Consider the following 27,088-nt stretch of genomic DNA (forward strand, 5'->3'; position numbering starts at 1 on the left):
TGGTCAACACCAAAATCAGATTGATTATATTCTGATAAACAGTGGAAACAGTGGCAGACTTTATTTTGGGGGGCGCCAAAATCACTACAGATGGTGACTGCAGGCATGAAATAAAAAGACTCTTACTCCTTGGAAGAAAAGTTATGAACTACCTAGACAGCATATTAAAAAGCAGAGGCATTACTTTGCCAACAAAGGTCTGTCTAGTCAAAGCTATGGTTTTTCCAGTAGTCATGTATGGATGTGAGAGTTGGACTATAAAGAAAGCTGACTGCCGAAAAATTGATGCTTTCGAACTGTGGTCTTGGAGAAGACTCTTGAGAGTCCCTTGGACAGCAAGGAGAACCAACCAGTCTATCCTAAAGGGAATCAGTCCTGAATGTTCATTGGAAGGACTGATGTTGAAGCTGAAATTCGACTACTTTGGTCACCTGATGCGAAGAGCTGACTCATTTGAAAAGACCCTGATGCTGGATAAGATTGAAGGCAGGAGGAGAAGGGGACGACAGAGGATGAGATGGTTGGATGGCATCACCGACTCAATGGACATGAGTTTGAGTAAACTCCAGGAGTTGGTGATGGACAGGGAGGCCTGGTGTGCTGTAGTCCATGGGGTTACAGAGTCGGACAAGGCTAGCAACTGAACAGAAACATGGGGACAGGATCATAAACAAGCAGACTGCCACCACGAGGGACAATTACATAAATCGCACTCCCACACACTGGCAACTGTGCAGCTGAGTGCAGAGAGGGAGCCTGTTGGTGTGTGAGGTGAGTGGTGAGTACCAGTTGGTAACCAGGGGGAGTGGCAGTATAGCTTTGTGGTTTGAATCTGTAGCAGCTTTCAATCCATTACAAGGGTTTGCTCACCTCATCACCAGCACAGGCTCAAGGGGTGGCTGTCAGAGTCCCCATGTCCCAGGGGCCGAAGCTGAGGTGCAGAGGGGCTGTGTGCTGAAACACCTTCTGGTGTGGGACACAGAGGAGTGATGCCAGGACCACGTCTGGGGCGAGCAGTGTCAATTGATCATTTTCACTCTGCAATCTTCCCTTCTGGGCTTCCGTGGTCACTCAGCTGGTAAAGAGTCCTCCTGCAATGCAGGAGACCCTGGTTTGATCCCTGGGTTGGGAAGATCCCCTGGAGAAGAGATAGGCTACCCATTCCAGTATTCTTGGACTTCCCTGGTGGCTCAGATAGTAAAGACTCTGCCTGCAATGCAGGAGACCTGGGTTCAATGCCTTGGTTGGGAAGATCCCCTGGAGGAGGACATGGCAACCCACTCCAGTATTACAGACTCAAATGTCAGAAGCAAGCCACCAAAAACAAGAATCAAACCTTTTTTGGTGGCTGCCTGTCACCCCCTCTGTCTAGAGCCCTGACGCCTTCTCTGCCCCAAGAGGAAACCTAGTCCTGGGAGAGCACGAGGCAGGGCAGGACAGGGCATCACCACAGGTGCTTCTGTGGCCTCACCAGGGCCCCTGCCCATCCTGTGGGCTTCACCTGGAACCTGAGAGGGCAGTGGGCTGACTAAGAGCAGGCAGGGGGTCCAGCTTAAGAGTGCCAGGGCCAGCCTTGCCATGCTCACCATGTGACCCCCTAATGGTAGCTGGCATACAGCACCTTCAGGCTCCTGGGAGCAAAGTGCAGCTCTGCTGGTGGGCCTGCTCTCCTCCTCCCACTCCCTTCTGACTGTGTGATGTGATGCTGGAGGCACAGCAGCCTCTGGGTACCAGGAGGGCACAACTCACGCCAAGGAAGACATGAGACGCTGAGCAGGACACAAGCAGCTCCCTTCCAGGTGTTGTCCCTGGGCCTCCTGGCAGGTGGTGGGGCCTTTTGTCTCTGGATTGTGTTACCTTGAGTGACCTTAAACTATTCCTGTTGATTCTTCCAAGCGTGTAGCCCAAAGCGTTCTGCTGAGGGAGTTGAGATCACACAGGTAAAACGTGTAACAGCACACAGGGAGCTCAGGACCGTAGAACTGACAGCTCTTCCTGGGCAGCCACGACCCTGAGCAGCGATGAGAGCCTTGCCCCTTCGTGGTCCCAGGGAGAAGGAAGCTGGTCTGCCTGCCGTCTGGTCCAAGCCGGTACTGGGAGGTCCCTGCCTACCCTGACCACTGAGTGGCCCAGGTGGGCCCACCCTCTCGGGCCCCACCGAGCCCCTGCTCCGCACCCATCTGGAGAGTCCTTCCAGGCTGCCGTGACGGGAATCTGTGGTGAGAACTCAGCAGAAAGGGTGTGAGGGCAGCTGGGACCTTCCTTCACTGAGGTCGTGACATGGCCAGGTACGCTGAGGTGATGCAGATGGCGAGGCCATTTCAGATGGTGGTATGTGCATAGGGCACGGGGGGCGGGGGGGCGGTGCAGGGGCTGACGGGTGGCAAGTCCAGAGAGGCGCCTCCTTGGAGGAAGGGGGAAGCTCAGATGGAACTGCGTCTGGGGCTGGAGCCCCAGCAGGGCCGGCTGGTGGCTGAGCAGGGCTCAGCTGGGGCTTGGCCACAGGAGGGGTGCGTCTGGTCTCTGGTAGAGTTTCTGCTCCCCAAGGACTTGGGTTATTGTCTGTCTGCTCACGGCTGTCCCCAGCCTGGAACACGACCTGGCCAGAGGCAGGTGCTAAGCAAATATCTGTGAATGAGTGGATGGTCTGAGCATGGAGATGCACAGGACAGGCGGCGGCAGGCTGCAGAGTGGGGGTTAAGTAGATTAGGAGGCAGAGACGGGAGAGAGGCATATAGGGTTTCTAAGTCTGGACTCCCAGCCCCCTTGGGCTCAGCGCCACCCAAGCCCGTCTGTTCCCCAGACACTCTGCTTTTTATGGTAAATTCCATCTGGCCTTCGCTCACCTGCGTGTCCTGCCCTGCATTACTTAAAGAGCAGCTCCAAGTCTGTTCCCACCATCTGTCCCTGAAGCCTCTTTATGCTTAAGCTGGGGGATCCTGAGGGTGCCCCCTGAGATGGGGCCCCTTCCCTGCCCAGGGATGGCTGCACCTTGTCTGTGCTGTGGACTCTGCTCTCTGCAGTTGTCTGCCTATTCAGGATTCTGCCTGACCCTGGGCCGGGAGTGTTCATGGGTAAGCGTGTCCCTGCTGATTCTAGCAATCCGCCAGGCTGAGTCCTGCTGGCCTGCATCGTGACACTGCCATTTACTGGTGACATGGAGGCCACCCTAGAGCACAGCTTACAACGTGTCCACTGGTCTCTGCTGGACCTCGCAGTTGGGCCAGTGGCCAGGTGGTCGGTGCTGTTGGTGCCTGTGGGCATGGCTGCCGTCACAAGCCTTCACCTCGGGGCTCAGCCGCTGAGCCCCCAGGATGTGCGCAGAGCGTGCTGCAGACTGGCACAGGGGGTCAGCACTGGGCCTCAGCCAGAGAGCGGAGGCACCAGACGTGGAGGCCTGCCGTCCATTAGAACATTTTCCGGCCTCCTGGACTCTGTTTTGTCCGACCTTCGAGGAACGGGCTGAGCTGCTGCGCTCATCCTGGCCCACCGTGCTCCAGAGGTGCCCTCACAGACCTCCCTGCATTGGGATCTGACCAGTACATTCCTGGTCCCAGCACCAAGCCAGGGCGTCCTGGGGCCCCTTCAGTTAAGGGGTCAGGGGAAGCAGAGGCACTTCGTCTTGAGCTGGAGGAGGAGTCGTGTGGGTAGAGTTCTCATTTCCTCCAGCGGCACTTGTGGCTTATGGTGCCCAGGGCTCACAGCCAGCCTGTGGGCTGCTGTGCAACCCCGTCTCTTGTTGGCCCCTCTTCTGACTGGTTGGTCCGTGTTCTGACTGCTTGGGACTCTGTGCTCCTGGGTTTAGTATCTGTTGTAATTGGGTAGGGTCTGTTCTTGTTTTTTTTTAATCAGTATTTTTTTTTTTTTGAAGTATAGTTTGTTTACAATGTGTTAATTTCTGCTGCATAGCTCAGGGATACACTTTTACATGTATATACATTCTTTTTTAAAATTACTCTTTTATAGTTTATCATTGGATACTGAATATTGTTCTCTGCTATGCAGCAGGACCTTGTTTATCCAGTCTACTTATAAAATCTACATCTGCTGACCCCAGCCTCCCACTCCATCCCTCCAACAACACCCCGCCCCCCTCCTTGAAGAGCCCCAGGCTGTTCTCTCTGTCCCTGAGTCTGTTTCTGTTTCATGTGTGTGTGCTCAGGTGCTCAGTTGTGTCTGACTCTTTGTGACCCCATGGACTGTAGCCCACCAGGCTCTTCTGTCCATGGGATTCTCCAGGCAAGAATTCACCACTGGGTGAGTGCAGGCTTGTGGTCACTCTGGCCTGTCACAGACCTCTCAGAGGCTGTCCGCTGAGTGAATGCATGCTTGTGGTCACTCTGGTCTGTTACAGACCTATCAGAGGCTGTCTGCTGTGTGAGTACAGGCTCATGGTTGCTTTGGTCTGTCACAGACTTCTCAGAGGCCATACACTGGGTTAATGCAGGCTCGTGGTCACTCTGACCTGTCACAGACCTCTCAGAGGCTGAGGCTCTCTGCTGTGTGAGTGCAGGCTCATGGCTGCTTTGGTCTGTCACAGGCCTCTCAGAGGCCATCTGCCAGGTGAATGTGGGCTTGTGGGCACTCTGCTGCACAGTCTCCGCGGGGCTGTCGAGAGGTGCTGTGTGGCTGCCCCAGTTGGGGGCCACTTATTGCACTCTTGCTGCCCCCAAGCTAGGTCTGGAGAAGGCTAACCCCAATGAGAAGCTACTTTCAGACTTCAGCTCATGTCCCAGGAGCTAGTCTTCCAGCCTAAGCAGGTCACTCCTGTGTTAGTGCTCACAGCTCACACTACCCAGATAGTGGGCCGGATCTGGGGACACATGTCCTCTGCTGCTAAAGTGACATTAGACTGTGCTCCCAGGGATGGACCACAATGGGTGATGGGAGAATGTCTGCCCTACCTGCTTGGAGGCACTGTGCCCCCAGCGCCTGCCTTTTCCCCACTCAGGTATGGAATGTGGGAGAGCAGGAGGGGGAATCTGGGTCCCCAGTGAGACCCAGACCCACTCAGTGAAGCTGGGCCTGGGTTGGGCTTGGAGGATGTGACTGAGAGTTTGATGGACAGGACACCACATTTAGAGGGCCTCCTGCAGTGTAGGTTTCAGGGTTATATAGCAACTAAGTACAGAGCATGGTGGCTGAGCTGATGGCTATGGATCCTGCAGACTGAACGCTGATCCCTGAACATTGGAAGTTGTCTGGAGTCACAGGACGTGCTTACTCTTTCTGCTGAGATAATCTCAATGGGGACCCAGGTTCCCCCTCCTACTCTCTAGAAGCCATCAAACTGAAACCACTTCTCATGGTGAACCCTGAGGAAACTCAGGAAGGAAAAGAATACCTGCTTTCCAGCAGCCATCAAAGTGCAGCCACTCCCCACTGTGAGCCCCGAGGAAACTCGGGGAGGAGAAAACCTTCCCTCTAGAAGCCACTTCTCCTGGTGAGCCGTGAGGGAAGGAGAAGAATACCTGCTTTCTAGCAGCCATCAGACTGTAGCCACTCCCCACAGTGATCCCTGAGGAAACTCGGTAAGGAGAAGACAGGATGCTGGCCCCAGATGGTGAGGTGTGTATCAAAGGGGATGATGACAGTGAGATGGCTGGCGCATCTTCCCACACGCAGGGAAGTGCTGAATTCCATAACTTGAGGTGCTGCTTCCCGGTTTTGAAGTCCTAGAAGATTCTTACTGAATAACACATAACTCTCAACACCTAGATTATAAATATTTTTATGTCTACACATATGAAGTAGAGACTTTCCAAAGAGCAACAAAAGATAAATCTCAACATTCAGAACACTGGCCCAGTGGTGGGCACTCCCCAAAAGATGCAACTAGTGGAGCAATTAGAACAATCAGGTCCCCCTTTTCCATAAGATTGTGGAATGGACACCGACAGTGCGAAACTGGTACAGGGAAGAACAAAATATGACTGCATGTTGGATGTTTTACTTTAACCTTTGCTTCCTGTTGGTTTGTTTGCTACAGGGATACTGTCCATACATAATGGCCTGCTTCAGGAAACCCTGCCCCTCTGCCTTTGCCCAGGACCTGTCCACCTGTGGGTGGCTACAGGAAGGGAGCAAGTAACACGTCTCCGCCTGAGGCTGGCCATTCCAGGAGATATTTTCCAGATTAAAGGCCTTTTCACTTTATTTCCTCACCTCCCAGCTCTGTGTTCTATAAAAGACACTGGCATCCAGACCCTGAAAAGATGGTTTATTCGAGTTATTAGTCTGTTATCTTCTCAGTCTGCCGGCTTTCCAAGTAAAGTTGTATTCCTTGCCTCAGCACCTTGCCTCTGATTTATTGGCCTGTTGTGAGGCAAGCAGAGTGAGCTTGGACTTGGTAACAATCCCACATGCCTTGCAGTCAAAAAATCAAAACATAAAATGGAAGCAGTATTGTAACAAATTCAATAAAGACTCTGAAAATGGACCATATCAAAAAGATCTGAAACCAAAAACCAAAAGGAACTCAGTGGTTGTCTGAAAAAAAAAAGGAGTTAGTGCCCCTCTTGCCTGTACCCCCTGAAGCCACACTGGACAGTTAGGCTCTGTCCATTCAGGACACCCTCTCCAGACCCCAGGTGGAGGTGCTCTGCCCCTAGTGCCCACCTGGGTGTCAGGAGGTAGAAGAGACACAACCTAGGGGGTCTCTTTTCTGGTCCAGGGGAGCGTCACACCAGCCACCATGTCTCCCTGCCCTAATAAATAAGGAGGGTTGTCGGCACCTAGGCGAGTGATGTTTGGGCACCTCGACTGCCTTGTCCATGTGATTTGATGTGAAGACAACACAGGAGGAGAACCAGCCAAGAATGATCCAGTCAGCAGTAAAGCCCTCTTCACAGGGACCCTGTGAGACCCAAGAACTTGCTCTGCCCACCCTGCTCTGACTTTTGGGGACTGGCCTTTGTCATTCTCTGGGCAGGAAGTGGGAAGGACAACCTGATCTCTCTTCCACCTCCTGAGACCCAGGTGGGCACTGGGGACAGCAGCACCTCCACCTGGAGTCCAGAGAGGGTGTCCTGAATGCACAGGGCCTAACCGTTCAGTGAGGCCGGCCCTTGTGCACAGTGCACTGCCCTGCGGCAGGGTCTTGGGTTTCCTGGCATCCAGCTCACCCTTCGTCAACCCCAGCTTGGTGTCTTGGGAGCCCCTCACTGGCAGGTACCCAGGAGGTGAAAGCTGCATGCCCAGTGAGAAGGAGGAGAAGCCAGTGGGGCAGGGGTCCAGCATGGAGTGTCCAAGGCCCCTCTGCTCCCCCAAGAACACCCAGCCCCACCTGCCGTGGCCTTTCTCCTCTTCAGTATGTGTCTTTGTGGCTGATGTTGCCAAACACCTTCCTCTGGAAGAGAAAGCTCCATGACTGTGGAAGTGGTGGAGGTGAGGAGGCGCTGTAAACCTAATCCCAGGAAGCTTGAGGACTAACTTCCCTGAGCCCTGAACATACTGCCTGTTAGATCTGTACCAACCGAGGCCAAGATCCAGAGAGATTCTCTGTGGAAACACTTTTCATGTCCAACAAGAGGACCAACTGAGGTCAAGATCTGGGCACGTTCTCTGTGGAAACACGTTTCGTTTCCAACAAGAGAAACAACTGAGGCTGAGATCCAGGCAGATTCTCTGTGGAAACACTTCATGTCCAACAAGAGAACCAACTAGGCCAAGATATGGGCAGATTCTCTGTGGAAACACTTTTCTGTCCAACAAGAGAGGATTTGTTAACCCACAGTCGAGCCCCGAGACGTGGGATGTGCTGTAACTGTGGAAACTGCAGGGAAGGTGTTTGAGGAGAGGCTTTTTCCCGGGTGCCTCCCCTGAGGCCCCTGGAGTTACTGGACCCAGAGGGGGAGCACTCGCACTTTTCTCCTCACTGCAGGCCAGACCGTGCCCCCAACCTCACAGCCCTGCTCCCCTGCCTCCCTGAGCTCAACAGAAGCCCCCCTCAATCATGAGGCCAAAGCGTAGTCTTCTTGGTGAGCAGAGCAGAGGCCGGTGGGAAGAGGGGTGGAGGCTGAAAGTTTTCGTAGAAGAAAAACACACTTGTGTCTTCCCGTGTGTGGTGGCCAGTTGCTGCAGTAATTGGTGTTCCCTACACATTTATGGGTGGGTTTTAGTTTCTGTATTTTCTAAATTTCTTTTTTTTCTTAAACAGCTGCATATTATGAGAAAATTTTTGCAATCAACCACGAGAACTTGCAAAATAAGATCTTTGTTTTCTTTTCTTTCTCTAAAATGTTTCAGTTTTCTATGGTGACAGATGAACAGCCTCCTACCTTTGAATATTCATTTAATTGGCTGCGCTGGGTCTTAGCTGTGGCATGCAGGGTCTTCAGTTGCAGCATGTGGGATCTAGTGCCCTGACCAGGGATTGAACCCGCCCCCCCTGTGTTGGGAGCTCAGAGTCTTAGCTTCTGCACCAGCAGGGAATGCTGCAACCTCCTACTTAAAAAAAGATTATTTACTTTTGGCTGTGCTGGGTCTTCGCTGCCATGCGGGCTTTTCTCTGGTTGTAGGGCGTGGGGGCTGCTCTCTCGTTTCTGTGCGGAACTTCTCACTGTGGTGGCTGCTCTGGTTGGAAGCACAGGCCCTGGGCGCCTGGGCTGCAGTAGCTGTGCACGGCTTAGTTGCTCCACTGCACGTGGGGTCTTCCCAGATCAGGGATTGAACCCGTGTCTCCTGCATTGGCAGGTGGATTCTTAACCACAACACCACCAAGGAAGTCATTCCCCTCCCCTCTTCCTGCCAACATCCCACTTTAAAAAAAGACTAAAAATAATCTGTTTAGTAAATTTTCAGGAGTCTGAGCTCTGAGGTCAGCGTCTGTGGTGTCATTCTCCCAAAGGCATTTTGGCTTCAGATACTGGTTGGGCTCATGAGTCTGGTGACCAGGGCGGGTCTGACAGCTGAAGGCAGGCTTGGCCTCTGGAGCTCTGCCCTCACTGACTCACCCAGGGTCCCTGAGTCCTGGGAGCCAAGCAGAGCCGTGTGCAGGCGGGACTGGTACAGCCGTGGGGCCGCTGCGGTCAGAGTGGAGTATGCAGCAGAGGCAGCTGCCTGTCCATCCCCGTGACTGCTGCACTCCTGTGCCTGTGCAGGGCAGTCACGGTGTCAGGTGAGGCCTGGCCACCATCGCGGGGACAGGATGGGATCTCAGACAGCTCACATCCGCACTCCCCCAACTCCACCTCAGATCGTGGCTTGTGGCTGCTGGCAGCTCCCTGGGCTGGGCGGCTATGTAAAACACCAGCCCTGTTACTCAAGGTCAGCTGAGACCCCCAGCTCTGGGGTCACACACCATATCTGTTGCCTTGTAGGTCGTCCTACTTCTGTGAGGGAGGAGCTTGCAGGGTGTGGGTGATGGGGAATTTTGGAGTGTTGTGGGCTGGCCCACGAGTCAGCTTTTTGAGGGGAGGAGAGGGGAGGGAGGAGAGGGGAGGGAGGGGAAAGAGAAGCTTTGACCTGCTCAGCCTTCCAGGGGATTCCAGGCTCAGCTCTGGTGGGAGGTGCAGGTGAGGAGCTCCTGCAAGTTTCTGGGTCCCCACTGTTTTTCAGATGAAGCCCCTCTGCCTGCACCACCCCTAACTCTCCGTCCCATGGCCCCTGCCTAAAGCCACAGAAGATGTGGAGTTTATGTGGCTTCCCTTCATGGATTGCAGCCTAACAGGCTCCTCCGTCCATGGGATTTTCCAAGCAAGAGTACTGGAGTGGGGTGCCATTGCCTTCTCTCTAGGAAAACCAAGCCACAGACAAACGTGTTCCTTTAAGAAAGCATGAAAGAAACAAGAAAATAACAGTGGGTGGTTATTACTGACACGGTTCATGTAGAGACACTTTGGAAGCCTGGCACAGGGAGGGGACTGAGGGCCGTTGCCCCCAGCCCTGGAGTTTGCACCCTCCCCCACCGCCCCGTGGCCCACTCTCCCCTTGGTGTCTTCTGGTGACCGGGCAGACTTCAGCCTCCTGAACCCCTTCTGGAAGGATCAGGACAGGGCAGAGGTCATTCACAGGGGGCAGGGTGTGTCGGAGCTCAGTTCTGGGTCTAAGCAAGCATGGCATCCTGATGCGGTCCCCACCTTCACTTACCGGGGGAGGACTTTGTGTCCACCTTGTCCCCACGTGCAGCCTGGTCACCCCGGGACCCGTGCTGTGTGCATCTTCTCTGCTCACAGCACATCCCATGGTCCATCAGACTTCACTCATAAAAGGGAAATGTAAGGATGAAATATTCCCTAGTTAAGAATTTCAAGGTTGCAACAGCATTGACCAGAGCACGTGGGCACAGGTGTGAGGCCCGTGCATAGAGAAGCTGTGGTGTGGGCTTCGAGGACCCTCTGTGTGGGGGTGGGATGGGGGCCGGACAGGGATTTCCTGCACACACTGCTCCAGGCTCTGTTCTCAGGAGGGTGGACGACTGTCGGCCCTGCCTGTCTGTGGAGGGGCTCTGGGGCTGCCCAGCTCAGCAGGAACGGCAGTGGTGGGAAAAGAGGTCGCCCTCCCTTAGCACTTCTGACCTCACACCCCCTCATCAGGGCAGCCGAGTGCCTAAACGGCCCCTTCCCTGTCTAGCTCTGAAGACCTGGATGGTGTGGGGGCTGAAGGACACACAGAAAACAAAATTCTGTAAAGCAATTATCCTTCTATTAAAAAATTAAAAAAGATTAAAGAAAAAACCATACAGAACAGCAGAGGCGGGGCTTGCATTCTCAGCCAGCCTCTGCCAAATTCCGCCTGTGCTTATGAAAAGACCAAGATTCTAGTGCTCCGACCCTCTATCACAGATGAGAATAGAGACTCAGACAGGTTGAGCATCTTGCCCCAGGTCACATAGCTGCTGAGGGCAGGGCTGAGAACTGGACCCCTGTGGTCGAATCTGGAGTCCAGATGCTGTGATGACCCTGAGGGAGTGGCAAAGACCAGGTGGCCCACGCTGAGCCAGGCACGCACACGCACACACACTCACGTGCACGAGGCCTTCACTTTGAGGCTACAGAAGTCAGAGGAAGACAGAGGGCAACCAGGAGAGGCCAAAGGAGAGTTGAGGTCTATAAGGAGGAGAGACCACACTTTCCAGGAGGCCAGGGAATTCTCTTCCCTGGTGAGTCTGTCTCAAACTCTAGATTCCTCTCCCTGGACCCAGGAACTGACTGTCCAGTGACCTAACTGAGTTGGCTCCAGAATTATGCCTTCCCAGGGCTTCAGCTACCACTGGACCCCACTGCTGTCAGTAATAAGGGGGAAATGAGTACATAGTCTGGGGTTCAGATTTGTTTAGAGACAAAATTTATTAGGAGTACAAAAAACCACGAAGGCAGTTGGCATGAATATCTCCAGAACACTTAAGAGACCCTCTGCTGTTTATCTACCTCCTCTCCTGTCATGAAAGTGGAAGGTCTATCTAATCAAGTAATTCTGTGCTTATTACACTCTTTCTTTAAAATATTTATTTATGTATTTATTTATTCAGCTGTGCTGTGTCTTAGTTGCAGCATGTGGGAGCTAGTTCCCCAATCAGGTATTGAACATGGGTCCCTGAATTGGTGTCTTGGCCCCTGGACCACCTGGGGAGTCTCTCCTCATACTCTTGGTGACTGTAACAGGTCACAGACCTCCTCTGAGGCCCCCCTTAGAGCTGAGGCATGGGGTGGCTGCAGTAATTCTCCTGTGACTAAAATGTAGTTTGTTGGTCATGATTCACTCACACTCCCTGCAAACATAGGGCTTCTCCCCTGTGTGTGTCCTCTGGTGTCTGATGAGGACTGACTTCCGACTGAAGCTTCGCCCACACTCCCCGCAAACATAGGGCTTCTCCCCTGTGTGTGTCCTCTGGTGTGTGATGAGGACTGACTTCCGACTGAAGCTTCGCCCACACTCCCCGCAAACATAGGGCTTCTCCCCTGTGTGTGTCCTCTGGTGTCTGATGAGGACTGTCTTATGACTGAAGCTTCGCCCACACTCCCCGCAAACATAGGGCTTCTCCCCTGTGTGTGTCCTCTGGTGTGTGATGAGGACTGACTTCCGACTGAAGCTTCGCCCACACTCCCCGCAAACATAGGGCTTCTCCCCTGTGTGTGTCCTCTGGTGTGTGATGAGGACTGACTTCCGACTGAAGCTTCGCCCACACTCCCCGCAAACATAGGGCTTCTCCCCTGTGTGTGTCCTCTGGTGTGTGATGAGGACTGACTTCTGACTGAAGCTTTGCCCACACTCCCCACAAACATAGGGCTTCTCCCCTGTGTGTGTCCTCTGGTGTGTGATGAGGACTGACTTCTGACTGAAGCTTTGCCCACACTCCCCGCAAACATAGGGCTTCTCCCCTGTGTGTGTCCTCTGGTGTCTGATGAGGACTGACTTCCAACTGAAGCTTCGCCCACACTCCCCACAAACATAGGGCTTCTCCCCTGTGTGTGTCCTCTGGTTTGTGATGAGACTTGACCTATCCTTGGATCCTTGCCCACACTCTCCGTACTTGACTTTTATAATCCCTGAGACCCCTGCCCCCATGAATAATTTGCCTGTGTCTTCTGGATTCGGTTTCTGGCTTGTGCTGGGCTCTTCTGTGATTCTCTCATGTACCCCAGAAGCCCCCATTTGTCCTCTGGGTGAGTAGGAGGAGGCCCTTGAAATCCTCTTCAGCATTATGCTTTTCAGCAAAGGTTGGGGCCTGTCCTTGACCTCATGACCCTCAGGTTTGTCACTTGGGCTGTGTGGATCGGAATATCGCTGCTGCTGATTTTGATTGCCTGGGCAGGGATCCTCTGATTGGAGGTGGTCTCTTGCAGATGGTCTCAGGAGGGTCTGAGAGGGGTGATTGTGTTGGACATGTTGGCTGAGGAGCTTCTGACTGGCGAAGGCCAGAGAGCAGGAGGCACATGGGTGGATCTTGGGCTTCGGTTCTGCTGAAAGAGGAAGCTTTTGGTCAGGTAGCGGGTTTGCCACGATAAGGCCGCCCCACTGATCATCTAAGTGTTGATGGTGCACGATTTGTCTCCCATCAAGTGTGTCTTTACAGTCCACTTCTCCATTCCATTCTTATTCTCTACATCTACAGAAATCCAGGAAGCTTGTGTCAAGGGCCTTTTCTACATATCACCCAGACTGGGGACCTTCCAGCAGCATCAGAGGCATCGTCTCTCCTGATAGAGGTGGATCTATAGGAACCTTTCCCTGCGTGTAAGTATCTGAAAAGTCATGTCACAGTGGCCATGTGACACTGAGAGATAAGACTTGATGACTTAAGGGGAATCCTCCTGAGCGGCTCCCTGGGAGGGGAAAGGGTCTATTAAGTTAGGGGCACCTGGCCTGGAGCTCTCTGCATGTGGGAGGCAGCACAGGGGGTGGTTAGAGCAGGTTTGAGTACAGCTGAATTTATGGCTCCTTGTTCAAAGAGCAGCCTTTGTGTCGATCTCTGCAGGAAGTGGGTTTCAGACTGGGTGAGACCGAGCGGCCCAGATCCCACTGACTACAGGTCTCTGGCTCCTGCTGCCACAATTGGTTCATAAATTGCTCCTCTCTCCGTTTTCCATAAATCATAAAGTAAAGGCATGTCCTTTCTCCAGCCTCACCAGTATTCACACTTCATTTATTTCACTCAGTCTTAGCCCATTTAACATGCACTAGGAATCCCTGTTTAAAAATACATCTCCAGCCAGACTCCTCACACCCTCACTCCCAAGCATCTTTAGCCAGCCCACTCTCCCCTCATGTCTGGCAATGAACTGACCTCTGAGGGGACTCCCCGCTGCTGTCTCTTCCCAAAAATGAACCAAAGCATTGTCTTAGCACAGAGAACATGCCATTTGCAGCTGAAAGCCTCATGGTTGTTCTGTGTCACCCAAGAAGACCCCTGGGGCCTGCACATGGACATGGGCCCTGAGGCTTCTGTGTCCCATCCAGCCTCCTTCCTCTCCCTCTGTGCTTCCTCCTGCCACCACTGGCATGGCCTCTATTCCTGGCCCTGGGGCTGCGGCACTGGCTGCTCCCCTGCCTGGAATCCTTTCCCACAGGTGTTATCTCTGCAGAGACCCTGCCCCACCATCCTGCAGCACACCCCACCCTCTGCTCACGCTGATTGGAGGCACTTTTCCTGCACTGGTTTTCCTCAGAGCACCAGCCCCCATCTGGTATGAAGCCCATGCTGCCCCAGGGCAGTGGTTCTGTCTGTTTTGGTGCATGGAGCCCTGTCTGGCACAGAGCATGAACTCACATGACAACAAACTGAAACAGTAACTGAATGCAAATCACTGCACATGTGTCACTTAGAAATGGGAGGAAATGAGGAAGAAACAGGTAAGGGGAGAGAGCTGGTAGGTGCTAGAAAACTTGCTTTTTGCTTCTAAACCTTTCAGCAGAAGGTGATGTTACATATTTTTTTGCATGAAATATTAAAAATTAGCGCTAACATTTTTAATATAAAATTTTTTTCTAACAGTCATATGAAATGAATCAAATTCTGAGGCATTTTAATTGCAACTGGACTGACTTTGGACTGGATTGTACTCTGCTTCGGAGTTGGACCAGGGAGGCTCCCCAGGATGGGGTGGGGCGCTGGAAGAGGGGTGGCGCTCACCTCTTGGGGCCGCGAGCTTGCTTTTCCTGCTGCTTTCCCGCTTGATGCCGAGGTCCTGGCCATACTCATCCCCGTACCAGACCAGCAGCTCACAGCCCGGCCTGACTACCTGGCAGGTTCGGTAGAAGATCTGCCCATGATACTGCAAGGCCACCAGATTCTGCTCCTCGTCGTCCCGGGCACAGTTCACATACCTGGGGTTGAGGCCAGAAAGGGAAAGAAACCACAGGTGATGAGTCCCCTCCACTGTCGGGCCATGCCCAGCTCCTTGCCTTCAGGCTCTGAGGCCACCATGGCTCCCACCACCCTTCATGGGGATGGACCTTCTGTTCACACATTCGACCAGGCCGTGTGAATTCCCATTTCCAGATCCTGTTTTCAGTCCTCTTCCTGGCTGGAATGCTTTTCTCTCCTTTCCTAATTAGCCATTTTATAGAGCCCAGTTCCAGACTCGTCTCCACCTGGACTGTCCGTGAGGCTGGTGACGTCCAGCTCCTCTAAACTCTGAATTAAGTTCTCTTTCATTCCACAGGACTTGGTGCTCCTCTGCTAGCATGCAGCCCTCAGCACTCACCCCAGCCTGCCTTCTCTCCCAAGGCTTTCCTCCAATCTCCCCACGTGTATCCAGGGTAATATTCACTTGCCCACCCCCTCCCATGGAAACTTGGAGAGTGCTCTGACATAGCTTGAGACCCAGAACAGTGATAGTTTATTCACTTTCTGCCTGCCCTGATGAAAGGAGCGGCCCTCAGAGAACGGCCCTGCTCATGGCCATCCTGCCCCCCATTCCTTCTGAGGCCTCAGGGTCCACTTCTCACTGGAACCGAGCCTGGGGAGGTTGTTGCCTGCATAGACTCAAGGTCTCCCATGTTAGGTTATCCTGGTGCTGTGCAGTTACTCAAAGATAGAAAAATTAAGGTTACTGTTCCTGAAATCAATTGGCTAATGTCTGTCTGCAGTTGTTCTCCAAAAGGACATGGGACGTGTGATCTGCCTCAGTAATGAAGTTCATGGTCTAAACTGGAACATAAAATGCTTGGTAAGTGTCAATTAAGTGAGTTAAAGTGACCCTGGTGAATCTAGACTCAAGTTGTTTTCAAGTCCCCCAGTTTTGTTCAGCATATAGATCTGAATTTTGAGGGCACTATATTTTGAGGGCACAATATATGCTATATTTTTATTTCCTTCTTTCTAATGTCTTTTGAAATGAAAGACCATGATATGGAGGGAAAAGAGGGAAGAAGATGTGAAAGCTATTGAAGGGGATGGGTTGAGAAGGAAAGGGGTGTGGGCTTGAGGGAAGAGCAACATCTACAAACTGCAGACTCACTGCACTCACCTCATCCAGTTGGCCAAAGACGTGTCCTTTCCATCCACATACTCATAGCAGTTTCTCCCTTTGGTGATCTGAGTGTCAGAAAAGAGATACAAGCTTTCCTCTCTCTTTTATTTTTTTTGATAGGAAGTAATAGAAGAACTATTTCCCTCTGCAGTCATTGGTGCTCTTCAGCCTGCATGGATTCAACTGCCAGTCGGACCAAATGGTAAGCTGCTGAATCATCATTCAAAGTCTGAGTCTCTTGGTTCACTGAAGGCAAGGGCTCCACAAGGGAGGAGTCACCTCTGTGTGTCTGTACCACTGTCTCCCACCTGTCCTCTGACCTTTAGATAGAAGTCCTGCCTGTCTGTACACTGTGGTCCCACCTCTCCTCTGACCTTTAGATGTTCATGCCCAGTGCACACAGTACACAGGGCTGCCCGTGTCATTGCTGACCGTGTCATCACCATGTGCATTCTTGCATGTAGACATGAAGCACCCCTCACCACACACAAGCAATTCAAGGCCAGAGAACAGGGAAACAGGGGTGTTTCTCACCAGCCAGGAGTATCCACTGTTGGCGGCCTCTTCATCGTCTGTGATCTGGCCCTCATAGGGGCCAAAGTGCAGGCCCAGCGGCAGATCAGACACCTCGTTCCACACTCCAAGCCCAGCCTCAGGGATGCTTGACTCTCTGATACTTAACCCAGGGGGCAGAGTGAGGGCTGAGCGGTTGGCATGCCCCTTTTCCGCTGCACAGTCCTTTACAAAGGTTGGGGGCCCGTGGGCAGCACAGCTGTCGATGAAGAAGTTCTGACACTCCTCACAATCTGGAGGTGAGAGCAACAGGGATGAGGGGAGGTACAGTGATGTTGCTGGTCATAAAGACCTTCAGAAAGAACTGGGGCACTCACGGCACGTGGCCTTGATCCTGCACCCCAAGTCATAGAGGAAGGGGATGATTGGGGGGCCAAATGGTGAGGTGAAGTTATTGGACCAAGGCCTTGTAGCCCCTTCTCCACAAGTGGGCCAGTGGGGGCACTCACAGAGGTAGTCATCATCCTGTGGCTCGCCGACCTCTTGGTACACATGCCCCTTTCTTTCTCGTAGACTGTACCTCTTCACTCCAGTCTCCTTTCTTCTGAGTTCTAAGATGGAGAACAGAAGCTAAGCAAGGCTGGTGGGGTTTGGAGAGTTAGTCCCTGTTTTATTGGAAAGTGTGAGATCTCCTACCTGTTCATTTATACACTTTGTTAAAACTAGTTTACATGTATTTTTTAAACTTTTACTTTTGTAATTTTATGTTTTAATGTTACATTATTTATTTCTTGGCCAAGCTGCATGGCTTGTGGGATCTTAGTTCCCCGACCAGGAATGGAACCTGCACCCCCTGCAGTGGAAGCATGGAGTCTTAACCACTTAACCACCAGGATATTCCTTTTATATACCTTGTTTCTTCTCCCTTTAACTCCTGGTTCAGGAGACTGAGGCTCCTCACTGACCACAGATGCCCAGTTCAGTGTTAGCTTCCTGCACTTCCCATTAGTAGGATTAACTTCCCACCTTCTTACTTAGGAAATAGTTCACTGACACATGTACTCAGAAAACATACGTTGAGAGCATATGACATGTAAGGCATTGAGCAGAGGTCTGGGCATAAACACTAACGAGGCATGGTCCCTATCATCACAGCTGGATTTATTGAACTACTTTTAGCTCAAAAAAGTGTCAGCACTTTTGCATTTAATGTAAAGCTTTCAAACACTGTATGAGTTATGTATCCTTATCTTCACTTTACAGATGAGCAATCAGGACCTCAGAAAACATATAAGAGTTTCCCAAGGCCCTAGTGCTAACTTCATGTCTCAGATCAGTCCAGCTTAAACCCAAGCCTACCCAAAGTCCACGCCACACACATAGTCCATACTTACTAGCTTTTCTATAGGGATTAGAGGAACTAATTAGAGGAACTCCCCAAATTTTCTCTTACCGACTTTTTGTCTGGGGTGCTGTCCAGGGGTCCTTGCTTTTCTGGGAGGGGGCACCGGTTTCTGAGCCTGCTTGGAGCCACTTGTCTTCAGCAATTTTGCTGCTCCCGGCAATTCCTTCAAACTAGATTCCTTACTTAATGGTGCTCTGGACATTGCCTTCCACATGAATAAAAGACAACATGAATTTCTTTAGTTCTTTAGGACTTTATGAAGTGTTTTCACATGCATGACTTTAGCTAATACTTTGACAATTCTTGGAAATACCTGGTGGAGGAGGGGTCTGAACACTGGAGTGTAAAATAAGGACCTAAGTGGGTAGTGAATCAAAACTAGAATTCATATCTTAAGGTTCTTTCCCTTCAACTTTCTACAGAAAAGTGAGAGCAAGGCAAGGAGAATAGCTGGAGGTCAGGTAAAGAAGGGGGTAAGGGCTCATAGAGAAATCCGGGGGGTTTTCTATTAATTAGTGGCCCTTTGATGGACGAGGAAGTATGGAAAATTACAGAGGGGACAAAACACATCTGGAAGATAAGGTGACAAAGCAGTGAGATTGAAAAGAGAAAAGACAATCGGCAGAAACACATTTAGACAATAAAGAAAATGAGCTGAAAGTTGCAGGTTGCCATGTCCTCTTAGAGACAATGTTTGGAATTAAAGTAGCTGACCTCATCAATTCTGCTTGAACAAGGCTGTATGACTAGCTGGTTCTCCTCAGTTTCCTGATCCATAAATTGGTATACATGCTAATTCTTAATGTTACAGTGGACATGAAATTTAATAACATTTCAACAAATCACTGTGTGAGCTATTTAAAACAGTATGAATGTGAGTGTACATCCCTGCCATCAATTTATCCCTTCAACTGTCTCTATATTTGAAGTCTAGCTCACAGATACTATCTTCAGCATTCTTTGATCTTCTTACTCTTAGATGAATGTTTAAATGTGGAGTCACTCATTCACAAAACATTCAGGGGGCCCTCAGGGGCTTTAAGCTGGGCCTGGACTTCTGAGAATTAATGGGTATGGGCTAGGCTCTCAAGGCTCACAACACAGGGCAGGCTAAACAAATGATTCCAAACATGAGAGTTGCCTAATCATAGCTCAGGGGAAGGACTTGTTACTTCCTCCTGCAAGAATGAGCATTTGAAATGATGCCCAGATGATGAATTTCTACTCAAAAGTGGGTAACCTATGTGAAGTCCTTCAGTTATTTTCTTATTTGTTGCTTTTCAGTCATAAACCTGAGGCTTGTCAGGGTTGCGAGTTGCTTCCTCTTATTGGACTGGGAGGCTCTGAAGTAGGGATCCTGTCACTTTCATCATCCTGGACTGTCCACTCTACACACTGCCCAGCAAGTCCTTAAGCTTCCCTTAGTCAGATGTCTTAGCATATCCCTCCCTAGCACAGCACAAAAGAACTGAGGTTGAAAACATCTCTCAGATGAATGATATAAAGATGTATGAATAAACTTCATAGAACTATGGAAGTTTTAATCATTTTGTAAGGAGTTTAGAAGAAGTGCTTTGGATTAGATTGCACTACCAGTGATACTGTGATCTCAGGCATATAATCAATCATTTTTTTTACCTCAGTTTTGTGATCTATAATGGTGATAGCTATATACCTACTTATAGGTACTGTGGGATTGTTTTAAGGTTTAAGTAAGTTTATTCACATAAAATGCTTAAAGTCTGAAATATTGTGAAAATAATGTAACAACATAACAGCCTACTATTGTTCTTGTTCTTACTAACTATAAAGATGGTAATGATATCAGACATTGTGCTAAAGATTCAGGACAGGAAGGCAGCAGTCTCCAGGATCTCTGTGTTTTCTCCTATTCTCACCTGTGACTGGATCCATGAGGAGGATATTTTGGCAACAGGATTTGGGAAATACTCACATTCTGGTGTTTATTGTGCTCCACTCTGAAGGCCATCGAAGAAAGTTTACCTAAAAAATGATGGGAATCAGTGTTTTGGTTGGTAAATGTTTCCAAACTCTGGGCATTCTAATTAAAGACACATAATTCTGAGCCAGAGAGTGACAAGGACAAGGATTACCAAAGGAGGAATGGAAAATAATTTCTGTATCATCAACTCCTATGCTTCCACTGGGAGCATTACATAATTTTATTAAAAAAAATATGAAACTTCATCTGTGCCTCATCTGATGTCCATAAAGTATCTAATAAATTTACTAGCCTTTCATGGCAAAAATACTCAACAAAATAGAAATAGAAGGAAGTGACTGTAATATAATAAAGGTCATATAGGAAAAGTCTACCTCTAACATCATAGTCATCAGTTAAAAGCTGAAAACTTCTCTAAGAGCCAGAAAAAAAGGCAAGGATGCCCATTCTCAACATTTCTATTCACCATAATGTTAGAAGTCCTAGCCAGGGCATTAAGTTAGAAAAGGAAACAAAAGGCTTCTATTTGGAAAGAAACAAGTAAAATTAAGTCTGTTCACAGAGGACATGATTTTATGTACAGAAAAATCTTTAAAATTCCACACATACACAAAAACCTACACAGAAAGTTGCATGGTACAAAATCAATATTCAAATATCTTTCCATGCATGAATGATAACCATTCCAAAAAGGAAAATAAGAAAACAATCTTATTTATTTTTCATTTTTTAAAAACTATAGTCAAGATCTAAATTTAAATTAAAAAAATATTTATTTTTATTTATTTATTTGTGCCAGGTCTTTGTTGCAGCATGTGGGATCTAGTTCCCTGACCAGGGACTGAACCCAAGTTCTCTGCATTGGGAGTGTGGAGGCTTAGCCTCTGGACCACCAGAGAAGTCCCAATAATGTTATTTGTAATAGCATCAAAAAGAATGAAATACTTGGGAGTAAACTTGAGGAGATGAAAGACTTATACATTGAAAACTACAAAGTATTGCTGAAAGGAATCTGACACAAGTAAATAGAAAAGCATCTCATGTTTATGGATTTGGAGACTTAATATTATTAAGCTGTTCATACTACCCAAAGCAAGTTAAAGATTCAATGCAATTCCTATTAAAATCCCAATGGAATTTTTTTCTGATATATAAAATCCATCCTACAGTTAATACCGAATCTCAGAGGACCCCAAATAGGCAAAACAATCTTAGAAAGAACAGCAAAGCTGGAGGCCTCTGATTTCAGAATATATTACAAAGTTACAGGAACCAAAAGAGTATAGTTTTGGCATAAAATTTGTGCTTAGTTGCTCAGTCTTGCTGACTCTTCGTGACCTTTTGGACTGTAGCCCACCAGGCTCTTCTGTCCAGGGAATTTCTCAGGCAAGAATACTGGACGGGGTTGCCATTTCCTTCTCCAGGGGCTGTCCTTTTTTTTTTTTTTTTTAATTTTATTTTATTTTCCAGGGGCTGTTCTTAACCCATGGATTGAACCTGCATCTCCTGTGTCTCCTGCATTGAAGGCAGATTCTTCACTTGCTGAGCCACTGAGGAAGCCCGTTAGCATAAAGACAGACATGTCAATCAATGGAACAGAATAGACAACCAGAAATAAACAGAAATACATTCTTGGATACATGGTCTAATGATCTTCATCAAGGGTGTCAAGACAATGGGGAAAGTTTAATCCCTATAACGAATGGTGCTGGGGAAACAAAATATCCATATGCAAAATAACAAAGATCTTACATCATGAGGAAAAATCAACTCAGAATGGATTCAAGACCTAAATGCAAGACTTGACAAGACTCTTAGAGGAAAACAAGGGTGAAGCTTCATGATACTGAATCAGCAATGATTTCTTAGATATGGTACCAAGTACACAAGTATTAGTAACAAATTAAAAATACACAAATGAGATTACATCAATCTTAAAATCTTTGTGCAGCAAAGGACACAGTGAACGGAGTGAAAAGGCCACCTATGGGACTGTAGAAAATATTTGTAAAATATGTATCTGATAAGGGGTTAATAAGCATACACCAATATGAAGCCTACCTATAAGTCAGGAAAAGAACCTGATTGACCATGATGGCACTCTGATATCAAACTTTCATGCTTCAGCATTGTAAGAAAACAAATTTCTGTGGTTTAAGGCATGCAGTCTGTTTTGTTATGGCAGTCTGAGCTGACTAACACAGTGGGAGAAGGAATTCAATAGACATTTCTCCAAAGTAGGTACACAAATGGCCAAAAAATATATGAAAAGATGCTCAACATTACTAATCAACAAGGAAATACAAATTGAAACCTTCTGTGATGGGCAATATAAATAAGAAGACAATAGCAAGTTTGGTAAGGATATGGAGAAATAGGAACCCTTATACACTATTGTTGGAAATGTAAAATGTTGCAACCTTCATAGAAAACAGTATGGAGTTTCTTCAGAAAATTAGAACTGCTGTATGATCTAGCAATCCAACTCAAGAGTCTATTTCCATAAAAAATTGAAAGGAAGATCTTTAATAAATAGTGTGCACATCTATGGTCATTGCAGCATTATTCCCATTTGGTGAGATGTGGAAGAATCTAAATGTTCATTGGTGGATAAACAGATAAAGATTATATATAAGATATATCTTATATTTGTTATATACACAGGCACACATGGGAATGTTTTTAAGCCTTAAAAAAGAATTCTGTCATATGCTACATCAGGGATGGGCCTTGATGATATGCTAAGTGAAATGAACCAATCCAAAAAAGACAAATATTGCCTGATTCCACTTCTATGAGGTATCTAAGTTAATCAAACCCATGGAAACAGAAAATATAATCATGGTTGCCAAGGGCTATGAGGAGGAAGGATTGGAGAATTGTTCCTTAGTGGGTGAGGGCTTCAATCACGCAAGATGGAAAAGTTCTACAGATTTGTTGTATAGCAATGTGTATATATATCCCCAGTGGCTCAGCGGTAAAGAATCCGCCTGCAATGCAGGAGATGCAACAGATGCAGGTTCGATCCCTGGGTTGGGAAGATTACCTGGAGCAGGAAATGGCAACCCACTCCAGTATTCTTGCCTGGAGAACCCCATGGACAGAGGAGCCTGGTGGGCTACAGTCCTTGGGTATGCAAAGAGTCAGACATGATGGAGCAATTAACACTATGGCCACTAACACTAATGTGTACATAGTTAGCAAGAGAGTACTATACACTCAGAAATTCTTAAGGTAAATAATGATGTGCAGAGGTATGGTGGACCGTGGCATATGTATTCCCTATGAAGAATCTCTCTTCATGTCAAAACCTTTGCAGACAACCAAATGTTTGATTTTCATGTCCCTTTCACTAGTTTTAATAACCTAAGGGAACAGAGGGACTTCCCTGGTGGCACAGTGGATGAGAATCTGCCTGCCAATGCAGAGGACACAGGTTCGATCCCCGGTCCAGGAAGATTTCACTTTCTTCCGGGCCACTAAGCCTGTGTGTCACAAACTGCTGAGCCTGCATGTGCTCTGAATGAGAAGCCACTCACGCAACCAGAGAAAGCCCAGCACAGCCACGAAGACCTCATTGCAACCAGAGAAAGCCCAGCACAGCCACGAAGACCTCATTGCAACCAGAGAAAGCCCATGCACAGCCACGAAGACCCAGTGCAGCCAAAACTAAATAAATAATTTTTAAAAATCTCGGAGAACAGAAATCTATAGATGGAGAATCATAGAACTATCTAAATTGTTTGCTCCAGTCTAGGCAGATTAACTCCTCTAAGCTATCTGAGCAGCAGAAGAGGAAGTGAGCTGCTCACTTCTATTTTATAATGAGTGTACTTCATTTTATTTACCTGATGCTGTCTCTGGTCAGTGAAATGTGGGAAAGATCAGGGAGAATAAATAGTTCTCTCAAACCCTTTCCCAGAATTAAAACAAAGAATTAATTTCATCTTAGGGTAAGAAGATCGTGTGTTGTTTTATATACCTACATAAATAATGTATCTTGACATAATATGTTAATCATTTCCTCTTCTAAGAGATTTTATCCAATAACCAATTATGAGATTAGTATTAAATCTCTTTGGTGAATTTATTTCTAAGGTTTCTTTAACTGCCTTTCATTAAGAATGTTTAGCAAAAATAATTCTTTTTAAAAAGAATGATAAATTTTAAACATAAAACTTTTGAGAATTACACTGGAAAACCTATACATTCATCTTCATTCAGGCTTATGTCAATATTCAGCCACAACCACTTTGGAATGCTGAAAATTATGTTTTCTTTGCTAATGGCTGAGATATAGTTGAGACCTAAGCCCAGACTGGTTTCAGGAAGACACCTCTAAATCCTCCTGGCCCCTCACCTTGCTGCCTTGGTGTCCATTCTTCATCAGAATCCTCAGTGTCATCTACCTGGAGTTTGATGACCTGCCTGCGGTGATGCATGAATGCTGGTCGAGTGGCTCTGAAACCTGGAAAGAAGCAAAATATATGTTATAAGAAGGAGGAACAAAGCACAGAAGCAATGGAAAGTGTCACAAAGTTAGGGAAATCAGTAGGATGGGCTGGGAAAATCTAGAAAAAGGCAAGAGGTGAGCTCTGCACTGCAGGGTCAATCTCCCTTTAGTACAAAACAATAAATATTTCCTCCAGGTTAGTCTCCACACAAAAGGGAACTGTAAGCAAATGAAGCCACCTAAGAGAGGGCCAAGTGAACACCAAGGGTGAAGACCTGTTCCATGTTTCCAGGCTCACAGGCACCCAGCACTTCCTGTTACCTATAGCAATCAGCGCTTCGTAGTTCCTTTTCACATTCCTATATCGAATTTTTTCCCATTCTCCCATCTCTTCCCATTCTTCCTTGGAGAAGTATACAGAGATGTCTTTGAAAGCATCTTTGGCCTAAGGAAAATAATAGATTTCATCAGTGATTTACTAATATAAGTCAGACCTTAGAGCTGGGTCTTCTCCACCTTTTGTGCAGGGAGTAGCCTGAAGCTACTGGATGGTCTCTGTGAGACAGGGATGAAGACTTTCCTTCCCTACTGTGTCCTGCTTAACTGAACACACACTGAGCATTTTCCTAACTCTCCCTGGACACAAAGCAGTTGACAATGCTAGTGTCCTGTTTTGTCCCACTCCACCCCACCATCTCATACGGGACCAGGCATTCCCATCCTGTGTACGGGTCATAGAGAAGTTCACTCAGCTAACCAGGCAAGCCGTCTGTGGTCCTTCAGGGACCAGCGCCATGTCCTTCCTATAGAGCTGGCTTAGAGCCCAGCTTTGCCGCCTCTGCCTCTCACCTTGGGCTTCCACTCTGTTCTCCCAGCATCTCCCTCAGTGCTCTCCTCTGGAGACCTGTTTGGCCTCATGGCCATTGGAGTGCTCAAGGCCAAGGTGCCTGTGGAAGAAGAAGGTGCTGAGATAGCCCAGAACACTGTCCAGAGCCTGGTCTGTCTTCCTTGGGTGGAGTGTCCAGGGCAAGAAGGTGAGGGGAATGTCGGGGTGAGGGTATTGGTGGGATGGACAGATCCCGACTAGCTATGACAGACAAGCCTAATGTGAACTAGAGTTGGTTTCTTTGGTTTCCCTACAATTCAGCCCCTCCGAGGAAAGGCACTGGGTGGGACATTCTGTGGGTGACGGAGGGATTCCTGAGGAGACCTGGAAGCCCCTAACTGCTGGACTGGGGTCTGGCTGAAATCAGGGCTCTGTTCCAGTGCTGCTGCTAAGTCGTTTCAGTCGTGTTCGACTCTGTGCGACCCCATAGATGGCAGCCCACCAGGCTCCCCTGTCCCTGGGATTCTCCAGGCAAGAACACTGGAGTGGGTTTCCATTTCCTTCTCCAATGCATGAACGGGAAAAGGGAAAGTGACGCGACTCCTAGCAACCCCATGGACTGCAGTCCACCAGGCTCCTCCGTCCATGGGATTTTCCAGGCAAGAGTACTGGAGTGGGTTGCCATTGCCTTCTCCACTGTTCCAGTGCAGGAGAGGGAATATTTCTCCAAGAAGGGTTTTGAGGATCTCATCCTGGGGACTCAGAAAAATCTGGGCATAACGTGGGTTCTACGTCTAAGGGACAGGTCACTCGGCTTGAGGAGATCTGGGTCACACGGGCTGAAGGAACTGGGGTCTTCAGACAGAGGGGACTGGGGATCTTTTGGCTGATGTAGAATGCGCAGGGTGAGAGAGCTTGGGATCTTGGAGGCTGATGAAATCGGGGGTTTCTTATTAAGGTGCTTTAGGTCTCTGACAGGCAGGACAGTGGGGGTCTTGAGGATGAAGAGTTTTAAGAGCTCCTAGGCTGAGGTATTCAGGGTCTCCGAGGTTAAGGAAATTTGGTCTATCTGCGGGTGCTATTTTTAGGGTCCCTCAGGCTGAGGGGAACTGGGGTTACTCTAGGTATTTGAGGGTCGCAGCACTAGGGGGTTTGGTGTTTCTGAGGGTGAAGGGACTTGTAGTCCCTGAAGCTGACGAGACGCAAGCTTCCTTCAGATTAGGACTCAGGTTCCTCAAAGCTGACGGGATTTCGGGCCTCCCACCCTGGAATTTGAAGCCGTCAGGCTAAGGGTTTATGAGGGTTGCGCAGGGTGTGTTCCCATCAGTCTCCTCGCTGTCCCGCGGCGCTGCCCAACTCCGCCTGGGGCCCGCTAGCACCACAGGGACGTCCAGTCCTCTTGCGCTGAGGCGAAGCGAAGGGCGAGCCGCCGGCCTGTACCCTGTCAGGCACAAGCGACCAATCGGCGTTGCGGCAGAGGCAGTCTGGCCAATAGGCGCTGGGAGGGTGCGGAGCGCAATGGAGGCCCCGCCCCACCGCTCGGGGATTGGCTGCTCTGGGGGCGTGTCTGTCAAGAAGCCTCAAGTGCGCAGGTGCATCTCCGCCGTTTTCTTTGCTTGTTTTCAGGCATGGCCTCTTAGGCCTGGATCCTCAAGTGGGCAGGTTGTCCTCAGGCTCGATGTTTCCTTCCAGTGCCCTCAACTGGAATCTCGGCTCCACCAGACTGTAGTCGTGCTCCTGGACTTTCTCCTAGGCCCACCTGTGCTCTCCCTTGTCAAATCGAGTTTTGGCAAGAACTCTATGCGATGAGTAGTGCATTATTCAGGGGAAAACGGTGTAATTAAAGTCTGATGAGACACAGGATAAACAACATATGGTCAAAGATTTAAATGCAAGGCATGGAATAAGTATGTTAGAAAAAACTTGGAGGATTTTAAACCTCAAAGTAGCAGTGGCACTGATGAGTCATCTGTATATTTAATGTAGGTATTAAAAGCCTTCAGAAATGAGGCAT

General features: G+C 48.9%; 1 protein-coding gene and 1 long non-coding RNA gene across 2 annotated transcripts; one reads left to right on the forward strand and one right to left on the reverse strand.

Moving 5' to 3' along the window:
* The first annotated feature begins 549 nt into the window (after positions 1-549).
* On the forward strand, positions 550-6,467 carry LOC123335096. The gene is made up of 2 exons (XR_006553428.2): positions 550-771; positions 5,990-6,467. It is a non-coding gene; the product is annotated as an uncharacterized LOC123335096 (long non-coding RNA).
* Positions 6,468-11,341: 4,874 nt separating this feature from the next.
* Positions 11,342-25,166, reverse strand: PRDM9 (PR/SET domain 9). The gene is made up of 10 exons (XM_025294312.3): positions 25,098-25,166; positions 24,570-24,693; positions 24,156-24,263; positions 19,787-19,836; positions 17,881-18,037; positions 16,937-17,038; positions 16,449-16,720; positions 15,912-15,979; positions 14,573-14,766; positions 11,342-12,899 (listed from the first exon to the last, which is right to left on the reverse strand). The coding sequence occupies exons 1-10, from the start codon at positions 25,164-25,166 to the stop codon at positions 11,698-11,700; spliced, it is 2,346 nt and encodes a 781-aa protein (XP_025150097.3). The 3' UTR covers positions 11,342-11,697.
* Between the last annotated feature and the right edge of the window lie 1,922 nt (positions 25,167-27,088).

This window comes from Bubalus bubalis, chromosome 1 (assembly GCF_019923935.1).
Source record: "Bubalus bubalis isolate 160015118507 breed Murrah chromosome 1, NDDB_SH_1, whole genome shotgun sequence".
Lineage (NCBI taxonomy): Eukaryota > Metazoa > Chordata > Mammalia > Artiodactyla > Bovidae > Bubalus > Bubalus bubalis.

What these genes read in the sequence shown, in the direction of transcription:
- PRDM9 (XM_025294312.3), bottom strand. Translation starts at nt 25,166, where the DNA reads ATGAGGCCAAACAGGTCTCCAGAGGAGAGCACTGAGGGAGATGCTGGG. An exon ending in GAACAGAGTGGAAGCCCAAG is followed by an intron (nt 24,694 to 25,097) that starts GTGAGAGGCAGA and finishes TATTTTCCTTAG; the next exon opens with GCCAAAGATGCTTTCAAAGA. An exon ending in ATGGACACCAAGGCAGCAAG is followed by an intron (nt 19,837 to 24,155) that starts GTGAGGGGCCAG and finishes ATCATTTTTTAG; the next exon opens with GTAAACTTTCTTCGATGGCC.